This window comes from Gobius niger (assembly GCF_951799975.1).
Source record: "Gobius niger genome assembly, chromosome: 4".
Classification (NCBI taxonomy): Eukaryota; Metazoa; Chordata; class Actinopteri; order Gobiiformes; family Gobiidae; genus Gobius; species Gobius niger.
Genome location: NC_136855.1, coordinates 41,396,912 through 41,423,744, shown reverse-complemented (window position 1 = coordinate 41,423,744; position 26,833 = coordinate 41,396,912). Strand labels below are relative to the sequence as shown.

At 39.2% G+C, this 26,833-nt stretch overlaps 1 protein-coding gene across 2 annotated transcripts in view; it reads left to right on the top strand.

Moving 5' to 3' along the window:
* znf609b (zinc finger protein 609b) overlaps positions 1–26,833 on the top strand; it is a 283,849-nt gene that overhangs the window by 237,573 nt on the left and 19,443 nt on the right. For both annotated transcript variants that reach the window (XM_079554664.1, XM_079554663.1), the window contains exons 4-5: positions 7,269–7,356; positions 23,943–26,187. In XM_079554664.1, coding sequence (XP_079410790.1) covers positions 7,269–7,356; positions 23,943–26,187 — 2,333 coding nt within the window. The remainder of the gene's footprint in view (positions 1–7,268; positions 7,357–23,942; positions 26,188–26,833) is intronic.

Genomic DNA, 26,833 nt, shown 5'->3' with positions numbered 1-26,833 from the left:
GTTTCCTTAACTTTGTGAAAAGAGTGAAACAGCCAAAGTGGTGGCCAAAAAGTGTACTGCATCCATATTTGCCATTGAGAATGAATGGGAGAGAGTTAGTATTCGACTCTTTGACGTCTCCCAGGTCTCAGAGACATTGCAGGGACGTCACAGAAATGTTGCACAGGTTGAGGAAAACAAACAAACTGAATTCAGTCAGATGGTGGAGTCTGTCAGTCATGGAACTCACTGCCTGGTCATGTCAGGAGCTGTGACGGTCACCACACCTTTAAAGGAACAGGCCAGCGTGTTTACAGACTGAGATATGTTCTTACCTGAGCTGAGACGAGTTCATGTGTACCTGTCTGGTCTTCACGTGTGTCCTCAGTCACGTAAACGTTAGCATTTAGCCTCTCCTCCTCTATAGCTCCAAACCAGGTGAAGATAGAAGCTGCCGAGCTCTTCATCCGCGCAGTTCTTGACCTTTTGGAGCCGCGACCCCCATTATAAAAGCTGATTGGGATCGTGACCCCCGCCTGGGTCGCACCGTGGGACAAGCAGGGACATTAGCCTATATAATCAACATTTAGAACAAATAATGGCACTCTGGTAAAATGGCACATACATGCTACAATAAAATAATACCAAGAAAAATGGTTTTGTATAGCCCAATATCACAACAGAAGTCGCTTAACACAGCTGCACCGAACATTAAGGCAATAAAACAGAGCAATAAATATAACAATTAAAAGTTCAGGCAAATATAATGTCCAATAGGAGGCAGCGACGAGCGGCGTGGGCGTCCCCCGTCCTTAGAGTCTCCAGCACGGCAAGGAAAAACTCACACACCCGGCAGGAGAAAAGAGAAACCTTGGGGAGAACCACAGAAGGAGAGATCCACTCCCATGGACGGACAGGCTATAGAGACCCAGGGCCGAAGGATCCCTCAGTAGACGGGCCGAGTGTTTATCTACATGATCTGGCGAAACCCTGGAGAACCACTGGCTTAGATAATCCATATTGTTTAATTTAGTGTATTTATACTTTATCGTGTAACACTTCACGTAACCATATTTAAATAGTGAAAACGTGGAAGAGCTCGGTAGCTTCTGTCTTCACCTGGTTTGGAGCTATAGAGGAGAGAGGGAGAGGCTAAATGCTAACGCCGTCTGTGTCTGTGTTTACGTGACTGAGGACACGCGTGAAGACCAGACAGGGACACATGAACTCGTCTAATCTCAGGGAAGAACATATCTCAGTCTGTAAAACCAGTGGCCTGTTCCTTTAAAAGGTCCTCCTCTTCTGTGAATTAATGTTTCGGTCACACTTTACATTACGGGCCGGTAAGTCCGTGGTACTTACAGTGGTTATTACTAGTAACGACAGTGGTACTTATTGTGGTACTTCTTGGTACTTATTGTGGTACTTAAAGTGGTACTTACAGTGGTAACTCTAGGTTAATGTGGTACTACAAGTGGTAATTACTAGTAATTAGGGTTAGGGTCAGGGAGACACAGAGTTACCACAGTATCTCTCATTACTAAGAGATACAGTCGTAATGCTCTTAGTAAAGGAGGTTGTACTTCTATTTACTCTGGTACTTTAAGTGATAGTTTCTAGTAGTTACAGTGATACATCTGTGGTACTTATTGGTAATTCAAGGATACTACAGCAGTAACTCATAGGTAGTAAATGTGGTACTTCTACAAACAGAAGTATGTAGGATTTTGTGACTATGAAACAACATAAATCAGCATTAGAGAAAACAAGAAGTAAAACCTTCATTACTAAGAGTCACCACTGTATCTAGAAGTACATACCTGGTAATTCTCACTATAGTATCCTTTAAGTACCACAATAAGCACCTAGAAGTACCACTATTATTACTAGTATTTACCACTGTAAGTTCCACAATAAGTATCTAGAATTACCTCTGTAAGTACCAAGGACTTACCGGCCCGTAATGTAAAGTGTTACCAATGTTTCTTTACCTGCCTTAGGACAACGGATGTAGTTTAGCTCTTATGCTAATCCTGGCAGTGAGGGTTTCTGCTGAGGTGTTGATTAATGTGCACTGTCCTCATTCAAATAAATCAATATGCAATGCAGCTGCTCGAGACCATGTAGACGTCTCGTAGGCCATGCAGAGACCACATGGAGACCTGGGCTGTATCCGAATGTCCACACTATTCCCTATATAGTGACTATATAGTGGTCACATGTTATAGGGGTGTCCGAATGCCCAGAGAGAAAAAAGTAGTGCACTCGAAATTTCCCACAATGCATCTGGAAAAGTAGTGAGCATCGATGGTCACTAAACGGGTCAATATAGACCACAATGCATTGCGAGAGTCGGAGAAGAGCCCGACAGCGACAGGTCTGTGAACTAAACACGACTGAAGTAAATCAGTTGTTTCAGTCGAGTGTTTGTGTTTCTCATGAATAAACGACCAAAATATAAACGGTTACGGTGAAAAGATGCTAATGTTAGCTGCTAACCTTTAGCTTGAGCTGTTAAATGACCGACAGCTTCATGCTAACGTTAGCTGCTAACCTTTAGCTGGAGCTGTTAAATGACAGACAGCTTCCTCTTGAATAATCCAAGCCATTCATGTAAAATCCATGTGAAGTAAAAGCGTATCTGACTCGTATTAATCCATAAATATTCCACTGTCTCTGAGTCTGGTTGGTCTTTATCGCAGAATTACATTATTCCAGGAGTTTCGCGAACTTTTAGCAGATGTAGTGACTCAATCTGCTGGTGTTCGGACACCTGCCTGTGACCTACTTTCGGCGTCTCCGAGCTCACGCTGGGGTGACTTATTTTTTTATTTTTTTGCTTTTTTGTGATGACAGTAACACCTGTAAAAATGACAAAACAGTCGTTCTGTTTCATAAAAAACGTTTGTAACAATAAATAAATTCAGATAAAAAAAATAAAAAAACACATATCTGCAGCCGCAGCGCGCGTGACGTCACGCAGCGCGGAGAAAGTCGTGTCTTGTGTCTGAATCGCCAACAGAATCGGTGACTATATAGTGACTATATAGTGCGGCCTATGTAGTGAATGAGGGGTTAGGGACTAGTGTGGACATTCGGATACAGCCCTGGTCATTTTCACCAAGGGGGATGCTTCGGTCTCAGTCCAAGTTGAGGAGACCGACAGTCGACTTATATCTCGCACTTTTCTACCTTTATCGCCCCGTGTGTGAAGTCTCCGCCTCTCTCTCCTTCATGAGGTCCTTGTCCCTGAAACAGTTTGACGCCTGTGAAGTGAAAACCATTCCTGTGACGACATCGTGAAGCCCATTGAGGAAATAATCAGAGAAAAATACAATCTGTGTCCGCTCGTTCATGAATAAGTGCCTTCGATGTAAACCGTCTTGAAATAAAGACGCGTTTCCGAACTGTCCTGTGTCCGCGGTCGTAGAACAGACTCACTGCGCCGTTGGGCTGTGCAATTAATCGAAATTCGATTACGATTTCGATTACAACAGTAAACGATTACAAAATTAGCATAATCGCAAAAAATCGATTATCTTTTTATTTTTTTTTATTTATTTATTTTTTCACATTTTTTTCTAGTTTTTAATTTTTGGATTTTTGTCTTTTTTTAATGGATTTTTGTCTTTTTTCTGCTGGATTTTTGTCATTTTTTTGCTGGATTTTTGTCATTTTTTTGCTGGATTTTTGTCATTTTTTTGCTGGATTTTTGTCATTTTTTTGATGGATTTTTGTCTTTTTTCTGCTGGATTTTTGTCTTTTTTTATGGATTTTTGTCTTTTTTTTATGGATTTTTGTCTTTTTAGCTGGATTTTTGTCTTTTTTTTAATGGATTTTTGTCTTTTTAGCTGGATTTTTGTCTTTTTTTTAATGGATTTTTGTCTTTTTTGCTGGATTTTTGTCTTTTTTTAATGGATTTTTGTCTTTTTTGATGGATTTTTGTCTTTTTTGCTGGATTTTTGTCTTTTTTTAATGGATTTTTGTCTTTTTTCTGCTGGATTTTTGTCTTTTTTTAATGGATTTTTGTCTTTTTTTATGGATTTTTGTCTTATGGATTTTTGTAATTTTTCTGCTGGATTTTTGTAAATTTTTTACTGGATTTTTGTCTTTTTTTTACTGGATTTTTGTCTTTTTTCTGCTGGATTTTTGTAATTTTTTTAATGGATTTTTGTCTTTTTTTTATGGATTTTTGTAAATTTTTTACTGGATTTTTGTCATTTTTTTATGGATTTTTTTAAAGGCAACAAATAATCGTTTGAATAATCGTGATTTCAATTATGACAAAAATAATCGTGATTATTATTTTTTCGAGCAGCCCTACTGCGCCGTAGCTCCTGCAGCCCCTGTTTCCACATCCGCTCAAATTGAAAAATCAAACTTTATTGAAGTCGTAAATGAGACGGCGACACGAGGCGTCCCCGAGTCATTTCACGGCGCCGTAATGAGAAAGTGTCTCTTAGCAGATGTTGTGGCGGCGGCGGCGGCGGCGGCGGCGGCGGCGGCGGCGTTCCTCCCCTCTCGCCGAATAATCTCCTTCTGAGAGGCGGCTCATTCGCATGGACGGAGCGCGTGCTGTGTTTCCGTGGTTACGGTCTGTGGGGGGGGGGTCGGACTGTGAAGTGCAAATACCAGGATGTGTTTTTTGGGGGAGTCCTGCTGGATTTTAGATGGTTAGTGCTAGATCGTCTGCTCCGGAGGGACAGTCTGCTGCGAAAACGTGAGATATCATGACACAAATGAAGGTTAGGGCCAGGGAAATGGTTAACCTCTTAACTCCCGCCTGAACCGAGAGGAGCTTTTTCCTCACGTCATCACATTTTTTTTCCATATTTTTTTGTTGGGTTTTCAACTCATTTTTGTAACTTTTTGGTCATTTATCACATTTTTGTCATTTTTTTGTCACATTTTTGTCATTTTTTCGTCAATTTTTTGTCACATTTTTGTCAAATTTTTTTGTCACATTTTGTCACATTTTGTCATTTTTTCGTCAATTTTTAATCAATTTTTTGTCACATTTTTGTCATTTTTTCGTAAATTTTTAATCAATTTTTTTGTCACATTTTTGTCATTTTTTCGTACATTTTTAATCAATTTTTTTGTCACATTTTTGTCATTTTTTCGTAAATTTTTAATCACATTTTTGTCATTTTTTTGTCACATTTTTGTCATTTTTTCGTCAATTTAATGTCAATTTCTTGTGACATTTTTGTGACATTTTGCCACTTTTTCATCAATTTTTCGTCACATTTTTGTCACATTTTAATCACATTTTTGTCATTTTTTTGTCATTTTTTTGTCACATTTTGTCATTTTTTCGTCAATTTTTAATCAATTTTTTTGTCACATTTTTGTCATTTTTTCGTCAATTTTTAATCAATTTTTTGTCACATTTTTGTCATTTTTTTAATCCATTTTTTGTAATTTTTTTGTCACATTTTTGTCATTTTTTCGTCAATTTAATGTCAATTTCTTGTGACATTTTTGTGACATTTTTGTGCCACTTTTTCATCAATTTTTCGTCACTTTTTTTCTCACATTTCCATCATTGTTTTCGTCTCAGTTTTGTTGCTATTTTCACACCTTTTTTCCCAGAAGCTTTTGGATTGGGGTAAAGCCAAACTGGAGAAAATGTGCTCGGTTCAGGTGGGAGTTAAGGGGTTAACTTTAAGGATTAGGATTATTTGTATTTTTAGACAAACCAACTCATAGATCTATACAACATCACATCAGACCCTCCGGAGCAGACGATCTAGCACTGACCATTTGAGATCTTTCATGCACATTGGATTAAGTCGGTCTGGACGAATCAGAATAAATGTGACTCTGTGAAAAACCCTGGTCTTTGTCGAGTGGAAGAAATGAGGTTTTTTTCCATCAGCACTTTTGAGCATTTGATGTTTGTGCAGAAGAATCGGAGCTTTAGAAATGTGTTTGGAAAGAGTCGGAGAGTATTCGCTGCCATTGTCATTGTTTGAAAACCCCAAAGATCTGGTTTATGGTTTTGTAAAACGCGCATCTGACTTTGTGTTTTTTGGCGGTTGTGTGAAATGTTGTGTGAAATGTTGTGTGAAATGTTGTGTGAAATGCGCTTCATAAAGTTTTGATTCCCTGGTTTAGACTCTAAACAGATATATGCAAATATAGTACATCTACATTGCTTTGTCGCTCAAAAAGATAAAGAAAACAACAAAAGGGAAGGAAAGAAACGTAGCCCATTTCTCCCCTTTTTTTTCTAAATAAAAAAAAAAAGAATTATACATTTTTACATTTTTTTTCCATTTAAAAAAACAAAACAAAATTTAATACATTTTTTTTTACATTTTTTTTCTAATTTTACTCACTTTTTTGTGTAAACAAATCTCAAATTTTTTCAAACTTAAAAACAAAAAACAAAAAAAAATTGTCATTTTTTTCACGTTCTTTCCTTTCTGTAAAAAAAAATCTAAATTTTTTTCTAAATAAATAAAAAATGAATTATACATTTTCACATTTTTTTTCAATAAAAAAAAATTTAAAAAAAAAATTACATTTTTTTTTCTGATTTTACTCACTTTTTTGTGTAAACAAATCTCAAATTTTTTCAAACTTAAAAAAAAAAAAAAAAAATGGTGTCATTTTTTTCACGTTCTTTCCTTTCTGTAAAAAAAATTCTCTAATTTTTTCCAATTAAAAAAAAAAATCTTGAAAATATTGACATTTTTGAATTTAGAATTCTAATTTAAAAAGAAATAATTCAAAAAAAAATCACATTAAAAAAATAAAAAAATCCCAATATTTCTTATTTTTTCCTCCCACATTTCTGCCCATTTCTTGACTCAATATTGTAAATTCTCGATGTCATCCTGTAGACCAGGGGTGGGCAACGTCAGGCCCGGGGGCCACATTCGGCCCTCCAGCATAAAACCTTTGGCCCCCAAGAGAATTTTGAAGAAACATTTATTCAAACACGTGAAAAGGAACTCTTAAATGTGAAAATACTGTCGGGATTTTCACATTTCCCAGCAAAACGCCGCATTAGGTCAGATCTTATGTGCAAAGCTTATATTTGTAGAAAAAAGGTGCTTTGCTTTGGGCTGCAATTGTGAGTTTTTCGGCCCTTGGCGTTTTGGAAATGAAGAAAATCGTCCCTCCATGACACAAACTCGCCTCCCCCTGCTGTGTAATAATATCGCTCACCCTCGAGAACCTCTGAACTTCCTGGTTCCTAAAGCTGAAGTAAAGGTTCTCAGACTGAAAGGTGTGGGCTCTGTTGGTTCTGTGACCTGACGGTGACCTCTCCTGTGCAGGCATGCTGGTGGTGAACGTGACCTGGAGGAACAAGACGTACGTGGGAACGCTGCTGGACTGCACGCGGCACGACTGGGCGCCCCCCAGGTGAGAAACCACAAGAACACACACCGCAATGTAGCAATACACCCGGGTCCAAAAACACACTTTTCTAATGAAGGAAGAAGCAATAACGGCTCCAAACATCACGCTGGGGAGACGATGGAGACTCACGCGGACAAAAAGTGACAAAAATTCAACAAAAATTCAACAAAAATGTGACAAAAATTCAACAAAAATGTGACAAAAATTCAACAAAAATATGACAAAAATTCTACAAAAATGTGACAAAAATTCAACTAAAATGTGGCAAAAATGTGACAAAAACTCAAACACAAAAGTGACAAAAATTCAACAAAAAATCGACAAAAATTCAACAAAAATTCAACAAAAATGTGACAAAAATTCAACAAAAAGTGACAAAAATTCGACAAAAAATCGACAAAAATTCAACAAAAATGTGACAAAAATTCAACAAAAATGTGACAAAAATTCAACAAAAATATGACAAAAATTCAACAAAAATGTGACAAAAATTCAACAAAAATGTGACAAAAATTCAACAAAAATATGACAAAAATTCTACAAAAAGTGACAAAAATTCAACAAAAATTCAACAAAAATGTGACAAAAATTCAACAAAAATATGACAAAAATTCAACAAAAATGTGACAAAAATTCAACAAAAATGTGACAAAAATTCAACAAAAATATGACAAAAATTCTACAAAAAGTGACAAAAATTCAACAAAAATGTGACAAAAATTCAACAAAAATGTGACAAAAATTCAACTAAAATGTGACAAAAATTCAACTAAAATGTGGCAAAAATGTGACAAAAACTCAAACACAAAAGTGACAAAAATTCAACAAAAAATCAACAAAAATTCAACAAAAATTCAACAAAAATGTGACAAAAATTCAACAAAAAGTGACAAAAATTCGACAAAAAATCAACAAAAATTCAACAAAAATTCAACAAAAATTCAACAAAAATGTGGCAAAAATTCAACAAAAATGTGACAAAAATTCAACAAAAATTCAACAAAAAGTGACAAAAATTCGACAAAAAATCAACAAAAATTCTACAAAAAGTGACAAAAATGTGACAAAAATTCAACAAAAATGTGACAAAAATTCAACTAAAATGTGACAAAAATTCAACTAAAATGTGGCAAAAATTCAACTAAAATGTGGCAAAAATGTGACAAAAACTCAAACACAAAAGTGACAAAAATTCGACAAAAAATCGACAAAAATTCAACAAAAATTCAACAAAAATTCAACAAAAATTCAACAAAAAGTGACAAAAAATCGACAAAAAATCGACAAAAATTCAACAAAAATTCAACAAAAATTCAACAAAAATGGTGTAGCAATACACCCGGGTCCAAAAACACACTTTTCTAATGAAGAAAGAAGCAATAACAGCTCCAAACATCACGCTGTGGAGACGATGGAGGCTCACGCGGACAAAAAGTGACAAAAATTCAACAAAAATTCAACAAAAATGTGACAAAAATTCAACAAAAATGTGACAAAAATTCAACAAAAATATGACAAAAATTCTACAAAAATGTGACAAAAATTCAACTAAAATGTGGCAAAAATGTGACAAAAACTCAAACACAAAAGTGACAAAAATTCAACAAAAAATCGACAAAAATTCAACAAAAATTCAACAAAAATGTGACAAAAATTCAACAAAAAGTGACAAAAATTCGACAAAAAATCGACAAAAATTCAACAAAAATGTGACAAAAATTCAACAAAAATGTGACAAAAATTCAACAAAAATATGACAAAAATTCAACAAAAATGTGACAAAAATTCAACAAAAATGTGACAAAAATTCAACAAAAATATGACAAAAATTCTACAAAAAGTGACAAAAATTCAACAAAAATTCAACAAAAATGTGACAAAAATTCAACAAAAATATGACAAAAATTCAACAAAAATGTGACAAAAATTCAACAAAAATGTGACAAAAATTCAACAAAAATATGACAAAAATTCTACAAAAAGTGACAAAAATTCAACAAAAATGTGACAAAAATTCAACAAAAATGTGACAAAAATTCAACTAAAATGTGACAAAAATTCAACTAAAATGTGGCAAAAATGTGACAAAAACTCAAACACAAAAGTGACAAAAATTCAACAAAAAATCAACAAAAATTCAACAAAAATTCAACAAAAATGTGACAAAAATTCAACAAAAAGTGACAAAAATTCGACAAAAAATCAACAAAAATTCAACAAAAATTCAACAAAAATTCAACAAAAATGTGGCAAAAATTCAACAAAAATGTGACAAAAATTCAACAAAAATTCAACAAAAAGTGACAAAAATTCGACAAAAAATCAACAAAAATTCTACAAAAAGTGACAAAAATGTGACAAAAATTCAACAAAAATGTGACAAAAATTCAACTAAAATGTGACAAAAATTCAACTAAAATGTGGCAAAAATTCAACTAAAATGTGGCAAAAATGTGACAAAAACTCAAACACAAAAGTGACAAAAATTCGACAAAAAATCGACAAAAATTCAACAAAAATTCAACAAAAATTCAACAAAAATTCAACAAAAAGTGACAAAAAATCGACAAAAAATCGACAAAAATTCAACAAAAATTCAACAAAAATTCAACAAAAATGGTGTAGCAATACACCCGGGTCCAAAAACACACTTTTCTAATGAAGAAAGAAGCAATAACAGCTCCAAACATCACGCTGTGGAGACGATGGAGGCTCACGCGGACAAAAAGTGACAAAAATTCAACAAAAATTCAACAAAAATGTGACAAAAATTCAACAAAAATGTGACAAAAATTCAACAAAAATATGACAAAAATTCTACAAAAATGTGACAAAAATTCAACTAAAATGTGGCAAAAATGTGACAAAAACTCAAACACAAAAGTGACAAAAATTCAACAAAAAATCGACAAAAATTCAACAAAAATTCAACAAAAATGTGACAAAAATTCAACAAAAAGTGACAAAAATTCGACAAAAAATCGACAAAAATTCAACAAAAATGTGACAAAAATTCAACAAAAATGTGACAAAAATTCAACAAAAATATGACAAAAATTCAACAAAAATGTGACAAAAATTCAACAAAAATGTGACAAAAATTCAACAAAAATATGACAAAAATTCTACAAAAAGTGACAAAAATTCAACAAAAATTCAACAAAAATGTGACAAAAATTCAACAAAAATATGACAAAAATTCAACAAAAATGTGACAAAAATTCAACAAAAATGTGACAAAAATTCAACAAAAATATGACAAAAATTCTACAAAAAGTGACAAAAATTCAACAAAAATGTGACAAAAATTCAACAAAAATGTGACAAAAATTCAACTAAAATGTGACAAAAATTCAACTAAAATGTGGCAAAAATGTGACAAAAACTCAAACACAAAAGTGACAAAAATTCAACAAAAAATCAACAAAAATTCAACAAAAATTCAACAAAAATGTGACAAAAATTCAACAAAAAGTGACAAAAATTCGACAAAAAATCAACAAAAATTCAACAAAAATTCAACAAAAATTCAACAAAAATGTGGCAAAAATTCAACAAAAATGTGACAAAAATTCAACAAAAATTCAACAAAAAGTGACAAAAATTCGACAAAAAATCAACAAAAATTCTACAAAAAGTGACAAAAATGTGACAAAAATTCAACAAAAATGTGACAAAAATTCAACTAAAATGTGACAAAAATTCAACTAAAATGTGGCAAAAATTCAACTAAAATGTGGCAAAAATGTGACAAAAACTCAAACACAAAAGTGACAAAAATTCGACAAAAAATCGACAAAAATTCAACAAAAATTCAACAAAAATTCAACAAAAATTCAACAAAAAGTGACAAAAAATCGACAAAAAATCGACAAAAATTCAACAAAAATTCAACAAAAATTCAACAAAAATGGTGTAGCAATACACCCGGGTCCAAAAACACACTTTTCTAATGAAGAAAGAAGCAATAACAGCTCCAAACATCACGCTGTGGAGACGATGGAGGCTCACGCGGCTCCTTCGGGACGGAGAACCTTCATCACTCGGTCTTTCTCCAGCTACATTCATAACAAGTCCGCCTCGAGCGACTCGGACGAGAGCGAGACACTTTGCACTTATTAGGAGAGAACTTTGAGAACTTCCAGACTCTTTAGGAGGGAGGACGAGGGATGGAGAAACACCCATGACCGATGACGATGTTGTGCACAAGAGTCTTTTCCTCCAACCAGACTCCCCGGCCGGGAAGGGGGGAGGGGGTAGAACAAGAGCTAAAATCTCTTTCTCTCGGCTCACGATGGGGTTAATGAGGTTTTTAGTTTGACCTGAGAGTTATTTTTATACTCACTACTGCCACCTCAGGTCATACATGTAACTGCACCTTTCTGAGTGACAGTGCAGGATTTTAGAGGCAGTTGTGGTGAACAGGTCTGAGCTCATTCTACACATTAGGACATGGCTGGAACATGTAGGGGGGGGGAAATACATAATTTTAACATATTTAAACTCTGTATAGTCCCTTTAGCAATAGCTATTTCTGTTTTAAATTTTCCTCATCTGTTCTTAAAAGTAAAACCTCTTAATAAGCCATAATAACCTACTCTGGACGATAATAGGGGGAGGAAAATACTTTAAGGGACTTAACGGAGTTTAAAAATGTTGAAACTAAGTATTTTCCTCCCCCTTTTATCGTCCAGAGTAGGTTAGAAAGAGCTCCTTCTTCACAACTGTCAAACATGACGTCTGTTCAGACGCTCAGGGGATGAGTTTGTTTTCCTTATTTCTTTCTTACAACAGAAATAAGGAAAAAGCTGATTTATAAATTAAAATCAGGCATTAAAGGGGCTAGATGCAAGTTTTTTATACTCACTACTGCCACCTCAGGTCATACGTGTAACTGCACCTTTTCGAGTGACAGTGCAGGATTTTAGAGGCAGTTGTGGTGAACAGGTCTGAGCTCATTCTACACATTAGGACATGGAGGAACATGTAGGAGGAGGAAAATACTAAGTTTTAACATTTTTAAACTCCGTATAGTCCCTTTAAGGCATTACATTACAGACGTCGGGCTCTTCCTGTTTGACACTATGATGTGAAAAACGTCACAACTCAGTGGTTTTCCAGGAGAGAGCAGGAATCAGGAGGACTGCTTAGATCTGCGTGAATGAAGCCAAAAATCACTCTGTCGATTTTGCATGATATAGGACCTTTAAAGGGACTATACGGAGTTTAAAAATGTTGAAACTATGTATTTTCCTCCCCCTACGTTTTCCTCCATGTCCTAATGTGTAGAATGAGCTCAGACCTGTTCACCACAACTGCCTCTGATCCTGCACTGTCACTCAGAAAGTCATGCAGGAGCTTAATATAGAAGCTGCAGTTACACGTATGACCTGAGGTGGCAGTAGTGAGTGTAAAATGACTAACTTGCATCGAGCCCTTTTTTCTTTTATTCTCTGACGAAGACGGAAGTAGTTTCCTTGTCCGTCGAAACGCGTAAGGTAATTGAACAGCTTTTGTTTGTTTCAACCTAGTGTCTTTTAAAAAGAAACCAAAAAGTTTATTGCATCCAGCCCCTTTTAGCTCCTAACACAGTTTTATGAAAGTAAATGTACCTTTAGGCCCTCGTCTCTTGGAATATTAGACACACAGAGGAGAGTCCTGTGTTTCCAACATGGACGCCTGTGTGTAGAACAGGAGCAGCTCAGGAGCAGAACATTACCACACGTTGTTGTTCTTCTCGAGCCGGAGCGCTTTCATCTGCTCTTCCTAGATTACTTTGCATTATAGATGTAACACAAACTGTTTAAACTGCATAAATCATCACCGGCGTGTTCCTTACACACACCTCACACACCTTCCCCACACATACACATCATTCCAAACCATCAGCACTGCGAAAAGTATTTAACTAGATCAGTATAAACATCTCAATCTGAGCACAATAATCCAGATTTTAGTTGTTTTGACTGGTTAAGAAGTTGTTGGGCATTTGTCCTGGATTATTTCACTTGTTCTGAGATGTTTCTGACTCGTTTCGATACATTTCGTCCTTATTTCAGCTCATTTTCTTTGCCAATGGGGAAAGAAAACTGGTCTTATCTCATTGGCAGTTTGACTTTCTTTTGAAACAACACAGATTAGCGCCCACACTGCAAAAAGTGAATATCAAGCATTGGCTTAAATGAGTTGAATTGAGGAAATGTTTCTTGTTTTGAGCGGTTTTCACTCATTTAGACACTTTTCCTGATCGGACCAAGTTTGCTTTGCTTGTTTGAGGACATTTCAGACCAGTTCTAGGGTAAATCTTAACCTGGCTAACTCCAGGCTGCTGTGTGCGCTCGAATCATTTGGAACTGGGGACCATGGCCCAAATTTTCACATGGATTTGGGAACCAATCACAGAGCGAGGAGGGACGGCAGAAGACGCGCTATTTGATATATGGAAGCTTGTAGTTTATTTACGGATTTAAAAAAAAAGTTTATTTACGGATCAAACATGACAGCAGCAGACGCGATGGTATTTTTCGATCGAGCTTTAGACCTTGTTCTAAATAGTTTAGCTGGAAAGTTTACAGCGGGTACGTCACATGTCATCTCATACGATGATACGATTGGCTGTGGCCTCGTGCAGACGCATCAGAGACATTCGTAAACCACACCTCTCCTACGAGAACATGAATTGGTGTCCCCAGACTAAATATCACTTGTGATTTTAGTCTGGCGTTAGCCTGGCTAGGTAAATCTGGCTTGAAATAAGAAAGTAAAACTGCCAATGAGAAAAGACCAATTTTCTTACCTCATTGGCAAAGAAAATAACCTGAAATAAGGACAAAATGTATCGAAACGAGTCAGAAACATCTCAGAACAAGTGACATAATCCAGGACAAATGCCCAACAACTTCTTAAGGCAAGACACTGCAGGTAAATAGGGGAAAATAAATAAATGTAGAGATGTCAATTTGAAGCTTTTGCTGAACATCACAGATATAAATATGAGATATTCTGTCATTTTATGTTTTCACATAAAAATAAGGCATTTTGAGCATTAAAATGGCCGAAATTGCCTATATTTTGGGCAACGAAATCAAAATAATGAGTTGATCCAGATTAAATGTTATGGTTTTATTTTATTGACATATTAGTGACTAAGATTTTTTCAGAGGGATTTTGGATATTTTGTTTAGTTTTTCAATAAACTAATCACCAGTGAAAAAATCTGTAAAAACTCAAACTCCGCCTGTTTTTTTGGTTTCAAAGCTGAATAAATCAGGCTAGGAATTAGATGTTAAAAAATCCCTCTGAAAAAACCTTCAGAATGTTGTTGTGTCTCAGCCTGTAAAGTGTGGAGTCTGTGGGAGCTTCTATAAGGGCTCAGGCTCTGCCCGAGTGCGGCTTCTCTCATTCAGAGAAAACCAGCCCTGAAGTTTTGTAGCGAGTGCGCATGCTCGGCCCGTTCTTCCACTTTTCCGCTCCAGCGTCTCGTAGGAGGAAAAACACCATATTTGGGTGAAAGCGTCATCACATCGCATTTTTTGTCAAATTTTTGTCCTTTTTTGTCAAATTTTTGTCCATTTTTTGTCCATTTTTTTGTCATTTTTTGTCATTTTTTTGTCATTTTTTTGTCATTTTTTTGTCAATTTTTTGTCAATTTTTTGTATTTTTTTGTCATTTTTTTGTCATTTTTTTGTTTGTTTTTTTGTCATTTTTTTGTATTTTTTTGTCATTTTTTTGTCATTTTTTTGTCATTTTTTTGTATTTTTTTTGTCATTTTTTTGTATTTTTTTGTCACTTTTTTGTCAAATTTTTGTCAATTTTTTGTCCATTTTTTTGTATTTTTTTTGTCATTTTTTGTCATTTTTTTGTATTTTTTTGTCATTTTTTTGTCATTTTTTTGTCATTTTTTTGTCAAATTTTTGTCAATTTTTTGTCCATTTTTTTGTATTTTTTTTTTGTCATTTTTTGTCATTTTTTTGTCATTTTTTTGTCATTTTTTGTATTTTTTTTGTCATTTTTTGTCATTTTTTGTCAAATTTTTGTCAATTTTTTGTAATTTTTTTTTGTCATTTTTTTGTCATTTTTTTGTATTTTTTTTTGTCATTTTTTTTTGTCATTTTTTGTCATTTTTTTGTATTTTTTTTGTCATTTTTTGTCAAATTTTTGTCAATTTTTTGTAATTTTTTTTTGTAATTTTTTTGTATTTTTTTTGTATTTTTTTTGTCATTTTTTTGTCAATTTTTTGCCCTTAGCAGGACACGTGGATGTCAAATCTGTCAATATTTATGAATGAAAACCCGCGGGAAAGACGGCCTTTCTACTTCCGGGTCGCCCCCACCTCGCAGACAAAACATCATCAAATAAACATCATCATTTTTATATCTGACATGAAAACTAAGATGTAAAGGGAGGAAAACAGATACAAATCTCCACTTCCACCACTGCGGGAAACATCCATACTTTCACCTAAAGTGTCTCTCGCCTTAACCAGTCAAAACAACTAAAATCTGGATTATTGTGCTCAAACTGAGATGTTTATACAGATCTAGTTCATCACTTCAGACTTTAAATCAGCCGTGGTTCTTTACACCTTCTCCACGAAGCTCCACTGACGTCCATTTTGCGTAACGCGGCCCCTTAAAAACCCCCAGCGTCCCAGATCAGATGATGAAACGCGTTGTACATCACTTTGCGCCGCTGGTGGAAGCCAACAAGCCCAGATTTTATTTAGTGCCTGTCTGCTGTCACACATTGTAGTAAATGTCAAGCCTGAAATGGGCGCATGAATCATTTATGTTTCCCTCGCCGCCGCCGCCGCCGCCGCGCTCGGGCCCCTCTGCCTTTTCATATCGCGTGTGATATGAATCTGCCGCCGAGGCAACAGCTCAAGGATATATTGCGGCGGCTCCGGCGCTAACGGCCGCCGTGTTCTTTATCTGAGCCCCGCCGAGGCCCCAATCATCGGCAAACAGCTCGCGTCCCAGGAGGCGCGGTGGGAATGGAATGCCGCTCTAACAAGCCAGATTGCAGAATCCAATTATTGGACTAATGGCTTTTTCGCGGCGCTGGTAGAACATTCCAAACGCTGCCTCTTCCCTCAGATGAGTGGGCGGTGGATGCTGCGCCGCACGCCGGGTTTGTCGTGTCTTCGGCGCGGCGTGGTGGGATGTGGTGTTAGGAATGCAAGGTTAATGGAGGCTTTCATGAAATAACAAATATCAAAGCTGCCGGGTTGTGTTTTGTTTGGCTGTCGGAGCTTTTCCTGTCTCTGGTGAAAGGGTTTTGCATGAAAAGTGAGTTGGTAAGGCAGGGATAGAATCTTTTACATTAAGCTGATAGACTTTAACCTCTTACCACCCGCCTAAACCAAATGCATTCTGTCCTCTTTTGGCTGTGTAACACCTCATTTGAAAGCTTGCGTTGTTGTCGTGTAACCTTTTGTATGTTTTTTAGTTTTGTTTTTTTTTGGGCATTTTTGTTGAATTTTTCTCAAATTTCTGTCAATTTTTTGTCCATTTTTTGTCGATTTTTTGTCAATTTTTTGTCAATTTTTTGTCCATTTTTTGTCCATTTTTTGTCCATTTTTTGTCCATTTTTTGTCAATTTTGTGTCCATTTTTTGTCCATTTTTTGTCCATTTTTTGTCCATTTTTTGTCCATTTTTTGTCCATTTTTTGTCCATTTTTTGTCAATTTTTTGTCCATTTTTTGTCCATTTTTTGTCAAATGTTTGTTGAATTTTTGTCACATTTTTGTTGAATTTTTGTTGAATTTTAGTTAAATTTTAGTTAAATTTTTGTTACATTTTTGTTGAATTTTGACACATTTTTTTGACACATTTTTTTTTTTTTTACACATTTTTTTGACACGACAAACTCCGGGTTTGTCGTGTCTTCGGTGCGGCGTGGTGGGATGTGGTGTGAGGAATGCAAGGTTAATGGAGGCTTTCATGAAATAACAAATATCAAAGCTGCCGGGTTGTGTTTTGTTTGGCTGTCGGAGCTTTTCCTGTCTCTTGTGACTTGGTAAGGCAGTGATAGAATCTTTTACATTAAGCTGATAGACTTTAACCTCTTACCACCCGCCTAAACCAAATGCATTCTGTCCTCTTTTGGCTGAGTAACACCTCATTTGAAAGCTCGCGTTGTTGTCGTGTAACCATTTGTATGTTTTTTGTTTTTTTTGTCACATTTTTGTCAATTTTTTGTCAATTTTTTGTCAAATTTTTTGTCAAATTTTTTGTCACATTTTTGTCACATTTTTGTCACATTTTTGTTGAATTTTGTCACTTTTTGTTGAGTTTTTGTCACAATTTTTGTTGAGTTTTTGTCACATTTTTGCCGAATGTTTGCCACATTTTTGTCACATTTTTGTTGAATTTTTGTCACTTTTTTGTTGAGTTTTTTATCACTTTTTGTTGAATTTTTGTCCCAAAGTTGACCAAAAAAATGACAAAAAAAGAAAAAAAAATGACAAAAAAACGACAAAAAATTGACACAAAAAAAGGAAAAAAAATTACAAAAAATTGACAAAAAATTGACACAAAAAATGACAAAAATAAGAAAATAAAAATGACAAAAAATGACAAAAAAAAAGAAAACAAAATGACAAAAAATTACACAAAAAATTACAAAAAAATTACAAAAAAGTGAGTTGAAAAAAATGAGTTGAATACCACCCCAAAAAAAGATAGAAAAAAATCTGATGACGGGAGGAAAAAGATCCATTTAGATGAGCTTTGTAGATCTTGACGTGTTACACTGGCCTACAGGATTTGGGTAAAGCTGAACTGGAGAAAATGCTCTGGGTTCTGGCGGGAGTTAAGAGGTTAAACATCCCTCTCTCTAAAGCATAAAACCTGCAAACCTGTAGCTCCGACATCTACCAAACCCCTCCCAAATGCGTGTGGTTCTTGTTCTCTCTTAATAACAACGAGCAGCTCCACAACACAAGCCCCGCCCCCCACAGAGCGCCGCGTCCCCCCCCTCGTGTCTGTAATGTTCACAAAGACTTTCTGCGGAGTCGAGTTTCCAGCCTCCACTACTTTCGAGCCTCGGCATGAATAATTCAGGAGGCTCTCGGCGGTGTAAACTCGGAGTGGTAATGACTCTGAATCCACCTGCCACTATCGCGTCGCCCGCTGAGGCTCAGAGTGTTTGCTAGCACTCGTAGCAGCAGCTGTGAGTCATTCCCCCAGTCTTTTTTTTTGTTCCGTTTTCGCTCTCGGAGACGGCTAACCTTCAGCCGGAGATAAAAACTCGACAGCGGAGGCCGGAGATCCAGTCTGCGAGGAGGCTCTGATAATGGAGCAGACCGTGGACTGTGCGCTGACACTTTCTAAACCCACCGGGACGAAGGCGAAGGTCCTTGGGTTCATTTAGAGCAGGGGTGCCCAAAGTGGGGCCCAGAGGGTGACCTACTTTTGCGCCGCATCTGGCCAATAACTCTCTCTCCCGTTCATTCTCAATGGCAAATATAGATGCAGTTCACTTTTTGTCCACCAGCGTCAAATTGGGGGCGCTGTTTCACTCCTTTCACAAAGTTAAGGAAACAAAAATCGTTGACATCTATGACTTATAAAAGAATTTATGCTGAACTGACACTTTCAAAATGATATAATATGGCATTTTCTTTGACTTAAAGAAATGAATCTGCTAAAGTCACTGTAGGTACTGGTGGTGCTGTTGTTTCCATTTTGCTCTATATTGCTACAATAATTGATTTTGTTCTACTAAAACTAGGCTTTTGTAGCATGTTAACCCCTTAACTCCCACCTGAACCGAGCACATTTTCTCCAGTTTGGCTTTACCCCAATCCAAAAGCTTCTGGGAAAAAGCTGTGAAAATAGCAACAAAACTGAGACGAAAACAATGATGGACATGTGACAAAAAAGTGAGAAAACATTGACAAAAAAGTGACAAAAAATTGATGAAAAAGTGGCCAAAATGTCACTAAAATGTCACAAGAAATTGACAAAAAAATGACAAAAATGTGACAAAAAATAACAAAAATATGTTAAAAAATTGACAAAAAATGACAAAAAATTGATGAAAAATTGACCAAAAAATGACAAAAAAGTTACAAACATGAGTTGAATATCCAACAAAAAATGCAAAGGTTTACCAAAAAAGAAAATAAAGCAACTTTTATTATTTGCAGTTATGTGTTTCACGCTTGACATCGCCGTGTTTGGCCCACGACTCACAGGCCCTTTTTCATTTTGGCCCTCGGAGACAAAAAGTTTGGGCACCCCTGATTTAGAGTGAACGGGGCAGTGGTTTTCTGAAAAATGCATAAAGTTAAGGCTTCGTTATTGAAACATAATTGTTTTGAGGCTCATTAAAAAGTGCAAGAGTATGAAGCCATTACTTTTGGTTTTGTGGATGTGCAAATATCAATCTTCAAAGTCAGTTAACATACATAGTTGGGTATACATGCCCTTCAGTCTGACTTTTGTTGTTATGGCGGCCATTTTGAATACCGATGTAGACAGTATCTCTATTCAGGATATAAAAGAAAGAAAGCTGGTTGACAGTTGCATTTTTTATGTAATCATAATCATTGCTCAAGAAGATAAGAGAACAAACATGCGAAGAAACCAGTGTTTAAGATGTTAGCATGCTACTGGTTAGCATTTAGCTTCAACCGCTCAGCTCTGAGGAGAAAGCCCTGAACCAAACTCCAAACATCTGTCCTCATGGAAAGGAGAAGTTAATTAGCACGAGAGCCTTTTTAAATATATTAGCAGTAGTAGTAGTAGCAGTAGTAGTAGTAGTAGTAGTAGTAGTAGTCGTAGCAGTAGCAGTAGCAGTAGTAGTAGTAGTAGTAGTAGTAGTAGTAGTAGTAGTAGTAGTAGTAGTAGTAGTAGTAGTCGTAGTCGTAGTCGTAGCAGTAGCAGTAGCAGTAGCAGTCGCAGTCGTCGTAGCAGTAGCAGTAGTAGTAGTAGTAGTAGTAGTAATAGTAGCTGTAGCCGTAGCCGTCGTAGCCGTAGCCGTAGCAGTCGTCGTAGCAGCAGCAGCAGCAGTCGTAGTCGTAGCCGTAGCCGTAGCAGTAGCAGCCGCAGCCGTAGCAGTAGCAGTAGCAGTAGCAGCAGCAGCAGCAGCAGTCGCAGTCGCAGTCGTAGTCGTAGTCGTAGTCGTAGTCGTAGTCGTAGCAGTAGCAGCCGCAGCCGCAGCAGTAGCAGTAGCAGTAGCAGTAGCAGCAGCAGCAGCCGCAGCCGCAGTCGCAGTCGTAGTCGTAGCCGTAGCCGTAGCCGTAGCCGTAGCCGTAGCAGTCGTAGCCGTAGCCGTAGCCGTAGCCGTAGCCGTAGCAGCAGCAGCAGCAGCAGCAGCCGTCGCCGTCGCCGCCGTCGTCGTAGTAGCAGTAGCAGTCGTAGTAGTAGTCGTAATAGTAGTCGTAATAGTCTTTTTTTATTTCAAATTTGTTCCTTATGTGGATACAAACCATAACAAACAAAAAAATAAATACAAATAAAACATTATAATCTGAAGGAGTAGGTAGAAGTAAAACTTGTGTTTCCTACTCCTTTTTACAGTTTTTATTATTATTATTATTATAGTAAATTCTTTTACTCTTTTACAGCATTTCAAAGTTACTTCAAATTGAACGGACACTTCTGTTTGTCTGAATCGACCTTATGTTGATTTTCTTAATCATATTAACACTCTTAGCATGTTCTGAAGGCATTAAACACGCTTATCGTGCTCCATCATCTCTACAGGGCAGGGGCCGGGTTAAATCATCTCGCGGGCCGAACTTGGCTCGCAGGCCATAGTTTGAGGACCCCTGCTCTACACACTCTAATTTTAAAAAGTCGTTTTTCGTCGCAGATACTAAATTTTCATGCCATTTTTGCTCCTTTTGAGTCTGTGTAAACCAGAAAACGATGAATTAGAGTAATTGTTTCAGCCCTAGTGGAACTCACAGCACTAAAGCGGTTCGCTGGTTTTCTGCTGAACATACCCAGACTCCACAAGACATGATTTTGTTGTTGTCGTTCGGATCACGTAAACTTTGCTTGTGATTAATCTTGATCCCTAAGATTTACTGGCGACGGAGCCGTAACTATGAACCAATAAGCCGTAAACATGTTAGTGCTGGTTGTTTAGTTTAGTTTAGTTTAGTTTAGTTTATTTATTTATTTGAACAGGGGCAGTGTACAATATACATTAACCTCAAAGGGAGAGATGCATTGTACCAGGTTATAGCACTTGTGCTAATTTCCACCTGCAGTCCCTGGGCACTGATGTCAACAAAGTCATAAAAATACTAATACAGAATAATACATTTCCCCAAAAACAGCATTAAAATCAACACACACTTCATTCATTCAAAGCATTAGATTTCACACTCTTGCATACACACCAATTACAGGACATTATGGGAACAAGTTTGTTTTAAAATAAGCCATTTTTTAGCCTGGTGTGAAAAAGTGTTAAAATTTACACATGTGTCAGCTCTGTTGGAACATATTCCACTGTTTGATGGCCACACTGGAGAAAGCGGAGCTGCGGATTTACACTGGGGCATCCTACACTCGCCCCGAACAGTCGACCGAGTGGCTCGAGATGAAATTTCTGAGCTCAGTGAAATAAACTTTTTTAATGGAGGAGCTGCTGTACCATTAATTATCTTGAACAACAGACAGAGATTTGAATATATGATTATGTTTTCAAAACTTAATATACTATGTTTTTTAAGAATATGACAGTGATGATATAAGCGAGATTTTTTGTCATGAACTTTAAGAGAACTTTTGTACAATGACTCCAGGGGCCTTAATGCTGTTTTACAGGCCTGCGACCAACTCGTCATGCAGTAGCGAAAGTGCGGGATTATCATCGCATTTAGATAAAGATTAGAAGCATCTATAGTCAAAGAGTTTCTAATATATCTAAAATTCGCTATGTTAAATTTCAACGTATTGGTTAATTTTTTTATATGTTTTTTGAAATTTAAATTTGGGTCCAGAATGTTGTTGTTGTTGTTGTTGTTGTTGTTGTTGTAATGGGAGGCAGAGAGACTGGGCTTGTATTATGCATGACCGACCGCTAATGGTCCTGTTAAAACATACTCTCACACGAGGAACATGCTTTCATCTCGCACAACAACAAGACTGATGGGGCTCCCACTTTCCCACAACTTCAGCTGTTTGTATCTCAGCTTTTCAGATAGAGAAAACCCCAGATATAAACAGCTGGAGTTCATGATGATGTCGTCATGGTTACACTCGGGTGATCATAGTTTGCATCCGAATGTCCTCACTATTCCCTCTATAGTGACTATATAGTGGTCACGCCATTTTGTAGGGGTGTCCGAATGTCCAGAGAGAAAAAAGTAAGGCACTTGAATGCATCTGGAAAAGTAGTGAGCATCGATGGTCGCTAAACGGGTCAATATTTCCCACAATGCATTGCGAGAGTGGGAGAAAGAGCCTGACAGAGACAGGTCTGTGAACTAAACACGACTGAAGTAAATCAGCTGTTTCAGTCGAGTGTTTGTGTTTCTCATGAATAAACGACATGAATATAAACGGTTACGGTGAAAAGATGCTAACGTTAGCTGCTAACCTTTAGCTGGAGCTGTTAAATGACCGACAGCTTCATGCTAACGTTAGCTGCTAACCTTTAGCTTGAGCTGTTAAATGACCGACAGCTTCCTCTCGAATAATCCAAGCCATTCATGTAAAATCCATGTGAAATATAAAGTTTCTGACTCGTATTTATCCTTAAATATTCCACTGTCTCTGAGTTTGTTTTTTATCACAGAAATACTTTATTCCTGGAGTTTAGCGACTTTTATCAGATGTAGTCGCTCAATCTGCCGGCGCTTCGCACACCGGGCTCTGAGCGACTCTCGGCGTCTCTGAGCTCACGCTGGAGTGACTTTTTGTTTTTTTCCTTTTTTGGTGATGACAGTAACACCTGTAAAAGTGCCAAAACAGTCGTTCTGTTTCATAAAATAAACGTTTGTAACAATAAATAAATTCAGATAAAAAAAAAAAAAACATATCTGCAGCTGCAGCGCGCCTGACGTCACACAGCTTGGAGAAAGTAGTGGCTTGTGTCTGAATCGCCAACAGAATCAGTGACTATATAGTCGACTATAGAGGTTATTATATATTATTATAGAGTTTGGGGACTAGTGTGGACATTCGGACACAGCCTCAGTGTGTGGGAGGAGCATGTTTAAATTGAGGCCGTTTGAGCTTTAACCTCTAAACCTCCACCTGATCTGAGCACATTTCCTCCAGTTTGCTGTTTCCCAAATCTAAAAGCTTCTTGTGAGGGTGAAGTGCAATGAAAAAGTGATGAAAAAGCCACACAAGAGCAACAAAACTGTGATGAAACTTCAACAAAAAAGTGACAACAAAAGCAGTGGAAGTGCCATAAAAAACTACTTTACTTAAGGAACTCGTATCGGTTTGAGAAAAAGTGGTGTCGGTGCATGCCTAATATAAAATGAAAATGTAATGTAAAATGGCCGCCCACCTCGCCCATTGACACCAGCCGTCCCTGTAAAAAGACCATCCGTGTAATGTGTTTCCCTGTGTGCTTTAAACCCCGCTCACCTTCCCTCCTCTTCCCTCTCGCTCCAGGTTCTGCGAGTCCCCCACCAGCGACCTGGAGATGCGGAACGGGCGCGGCCGGGGCAAGCGCATGAGGCCCAACAGCAACACGCCCGTCAACGACAACAGCAACTCCTCGGACAACAAGGGCACGGCCAACAACAGCAAGACCCGCGGCGCGTCCAACGGCAAGGGCCGGCGCGGCAGCCAGACGCCGTCCGACCGCCGCACCCCCCCCAACAGCAACGCGGAGGACGCCAAGGCCAGCCCGTCCCCGGCCGGCAAGCGCAAAACCAAACCCGCCTCCGACATGGAGCCCAACTCCAGCTCCGAGGACTCGAAAGGCAACAAGCGGATGCGGACGAACTCGAACGGCGGCTTGCTGGGAGGCGTTCTTTTACCGACGATCAAGGCGGAGCCCCTTCCCCCGCCTCTGGATCGGAGCTGCCCCTCGCCGGTGCTCATCGACTGCCCCCATCCCAACTGCAATAAGAGGTACAAACACATCAACGGGCTCAAGTATCACCAAGCCAGAGCTCACAACGACGAGGACGTGAAGCTGGAGAACGACGCCGATAGCGAGTACGGGGAAGATTCCACCCTCCACCCGGAACCGGGAAGCTGCAACGGGGCGTCCATATCCCAGAAGGGGTGTTTGTCGCCGGCTCGATCGGTGACGCCGAAGGGGAGGGGGTTCGACGCGCAGAGTCCCTCTCCGTCGCCCGGGAAGTTCGGTTCCAAGCAGGGGAAGAAGAAAGCCATAGAGGTGGAGGTGGAGCCGATGGACGGGTGCGAAGACGGCGGGTGCCTGACGGACGAAGCGAGCAACGACGGCATCGACGACAAGAGGGGCGGCAAGAAGGCGAAAGCGCAGAAAGGCGCGAAGTCGCCGAGATCGGGCGCCTCCGGGACGGCCACTTCGCAGCAGATATACTACCCCCCCGCCGCCAATCCGAACCCCGGGGTCACTCCGGTGGTGCAGGGGATCCCCAAGAGCCCGCAGATGAAGGGAGCGCCGCCGAAGACGCCCGCCGTCGCCGAACCCGCCTCCAACAACTCCAAAGACAAGAAGAAGAAGGACAAGAAGAAGAAGGACGGCGTGAAGGATGCGGAGAGTCCGAAACCGGCGGGAAAGGGGGGGAAGGTGGAGGACGGAAAGCTGCCTTACCCAGATCCCTGCGAGCAAGGGATTAAAGACGGGCTTCTCAACGGCTCGGATCCGCACCAGAGTCGGCTGGCGAGCATCAAAGCGGAAGCCGACAAGATCTACAGCTTCTCCGACAACGCGCCGAGCCCGTCGATCGGCGTGGCGAGCCGGATAGACGGCGCCGGCATGCCCCAGCCGCTGACGCCGCTTCACGTGGCGAGCCAGAACGGAGCGGACAACGCCTCGGTGAAAACCAACAGCCCGGCGTACTCGGATATCTCGGACGCCGGGGAGGACGGGGAGGGCAAGTCGGAAGGCGTCAAAGGCAAATCGGAAGAGCAGGGCGTTCGGGAGAGCGTCAAGAAGGCGCTGTTTCCGACCCAACCGTCGAGCAAGGACTCCCCGTACTACGCCGGGTACGACGCCTATTACTCGCCCAACTACGTCAACCCGAGTCCAGGCGGGGGCACGGCGGGGGACGGCCCGGTCAAGCTGAAAAGAGAGGACGACCAGGAGCAGACGGAAGACAAGGTGAAGAGTGAGTTTCACGAAGAGCGGAAAGCGGAAGTCGTCGCCCCGGGGCAGCCGCCGCTCCCGCCGCCGCCGCCGCAGCCGCAGCAGCAGCCGCAGCCACAGCAGCCGTCGGTCATCCAGCAGAGGTCGAACATGTACATGCAGCCGCTGTACTACAACCAGTACGCGTACGTGCCGCCCTACGCCTACCACCCGGACCAGGCCTACCACAACCACCTCATGGGCACCAACCCGGCGTACCGGCAGCAGTACGAGGAGCGGCAGAGGCAGATGGTGGAGCAGCACCGGGCGGCCGAGAAGAAGGAGGCGAAGGAGCGGGAGGCGTCCATAAAGGAGGACTGGAAGCAGAAGAGCCCGCTGCCGCCCGGTCTCGCCAAAACGCCCGGTCAGTCCGAGATGGGGAAGACGCAGAGCAAGTCCAGGGACTCGCCGTCGGAAGCCAAGGCCATGGGCGGGCTGAAGGGGGACGAGCTCAAGGCCCAGCAGGCCGAGGGGCTGAAGATGAAGCCGAGCGATCACGGGAAGGAGGACCCCAAGCAGGCTCTGGACGCCCGGGGACAGGCGGGGATGGAGCAGGCCATGTGGTACAGACAGGTAAGTGGCGCTTTAGTGTGTTAAATAGAAACGGCAGCGTGGTTGTTCAGGTCTTTCCTATGACTCATCCAGTTCTCCTCTTGTTCAGCCTTTGGTTTGTGAAGTGAAGGACAGGTAGATTTAGGCCAATCACTGTGAAAGTGTTGACCTTCTGGAGATGAAACTCTTCCAGGCAACGCAAAACTCACAAGATTAGATGCTTTTACCCCGATCTTGCACCCTTGTCTTTGTAGTTTTAGCAAAGATATATCAGAACCCAAAAGAATGACATTGCTCAACTACTTATACTGCATACTATACATATGTCAAAACCACAAAAGGTTCTGACTGAAACTTTACACACTCTTTTGCTTCTGTTGTGTCCAATTTAGCTTTGATTGTCAAAAGTTCCCCTTATTTCCCGTTTGACTTAGATGTGCCAAGATCTTTTGCGTTTGTGGTCTTAAAGGAACAGGCCAGCGTTTTTCCACACTGAGATATGTTCTTACCTGAGCTGTGACGAGTTCTTTAGGACCTGTCTGATCTTCAGTCACGTAAACACAGCGCAGACGGCGTTAGCATTTAGCCTCTCCCTCTCTCCTCTATAGCTCCAAAACAGGTCAAGATAGAAGCATCCGCACAGTAAAGTGAAGATTGCTTCATTACG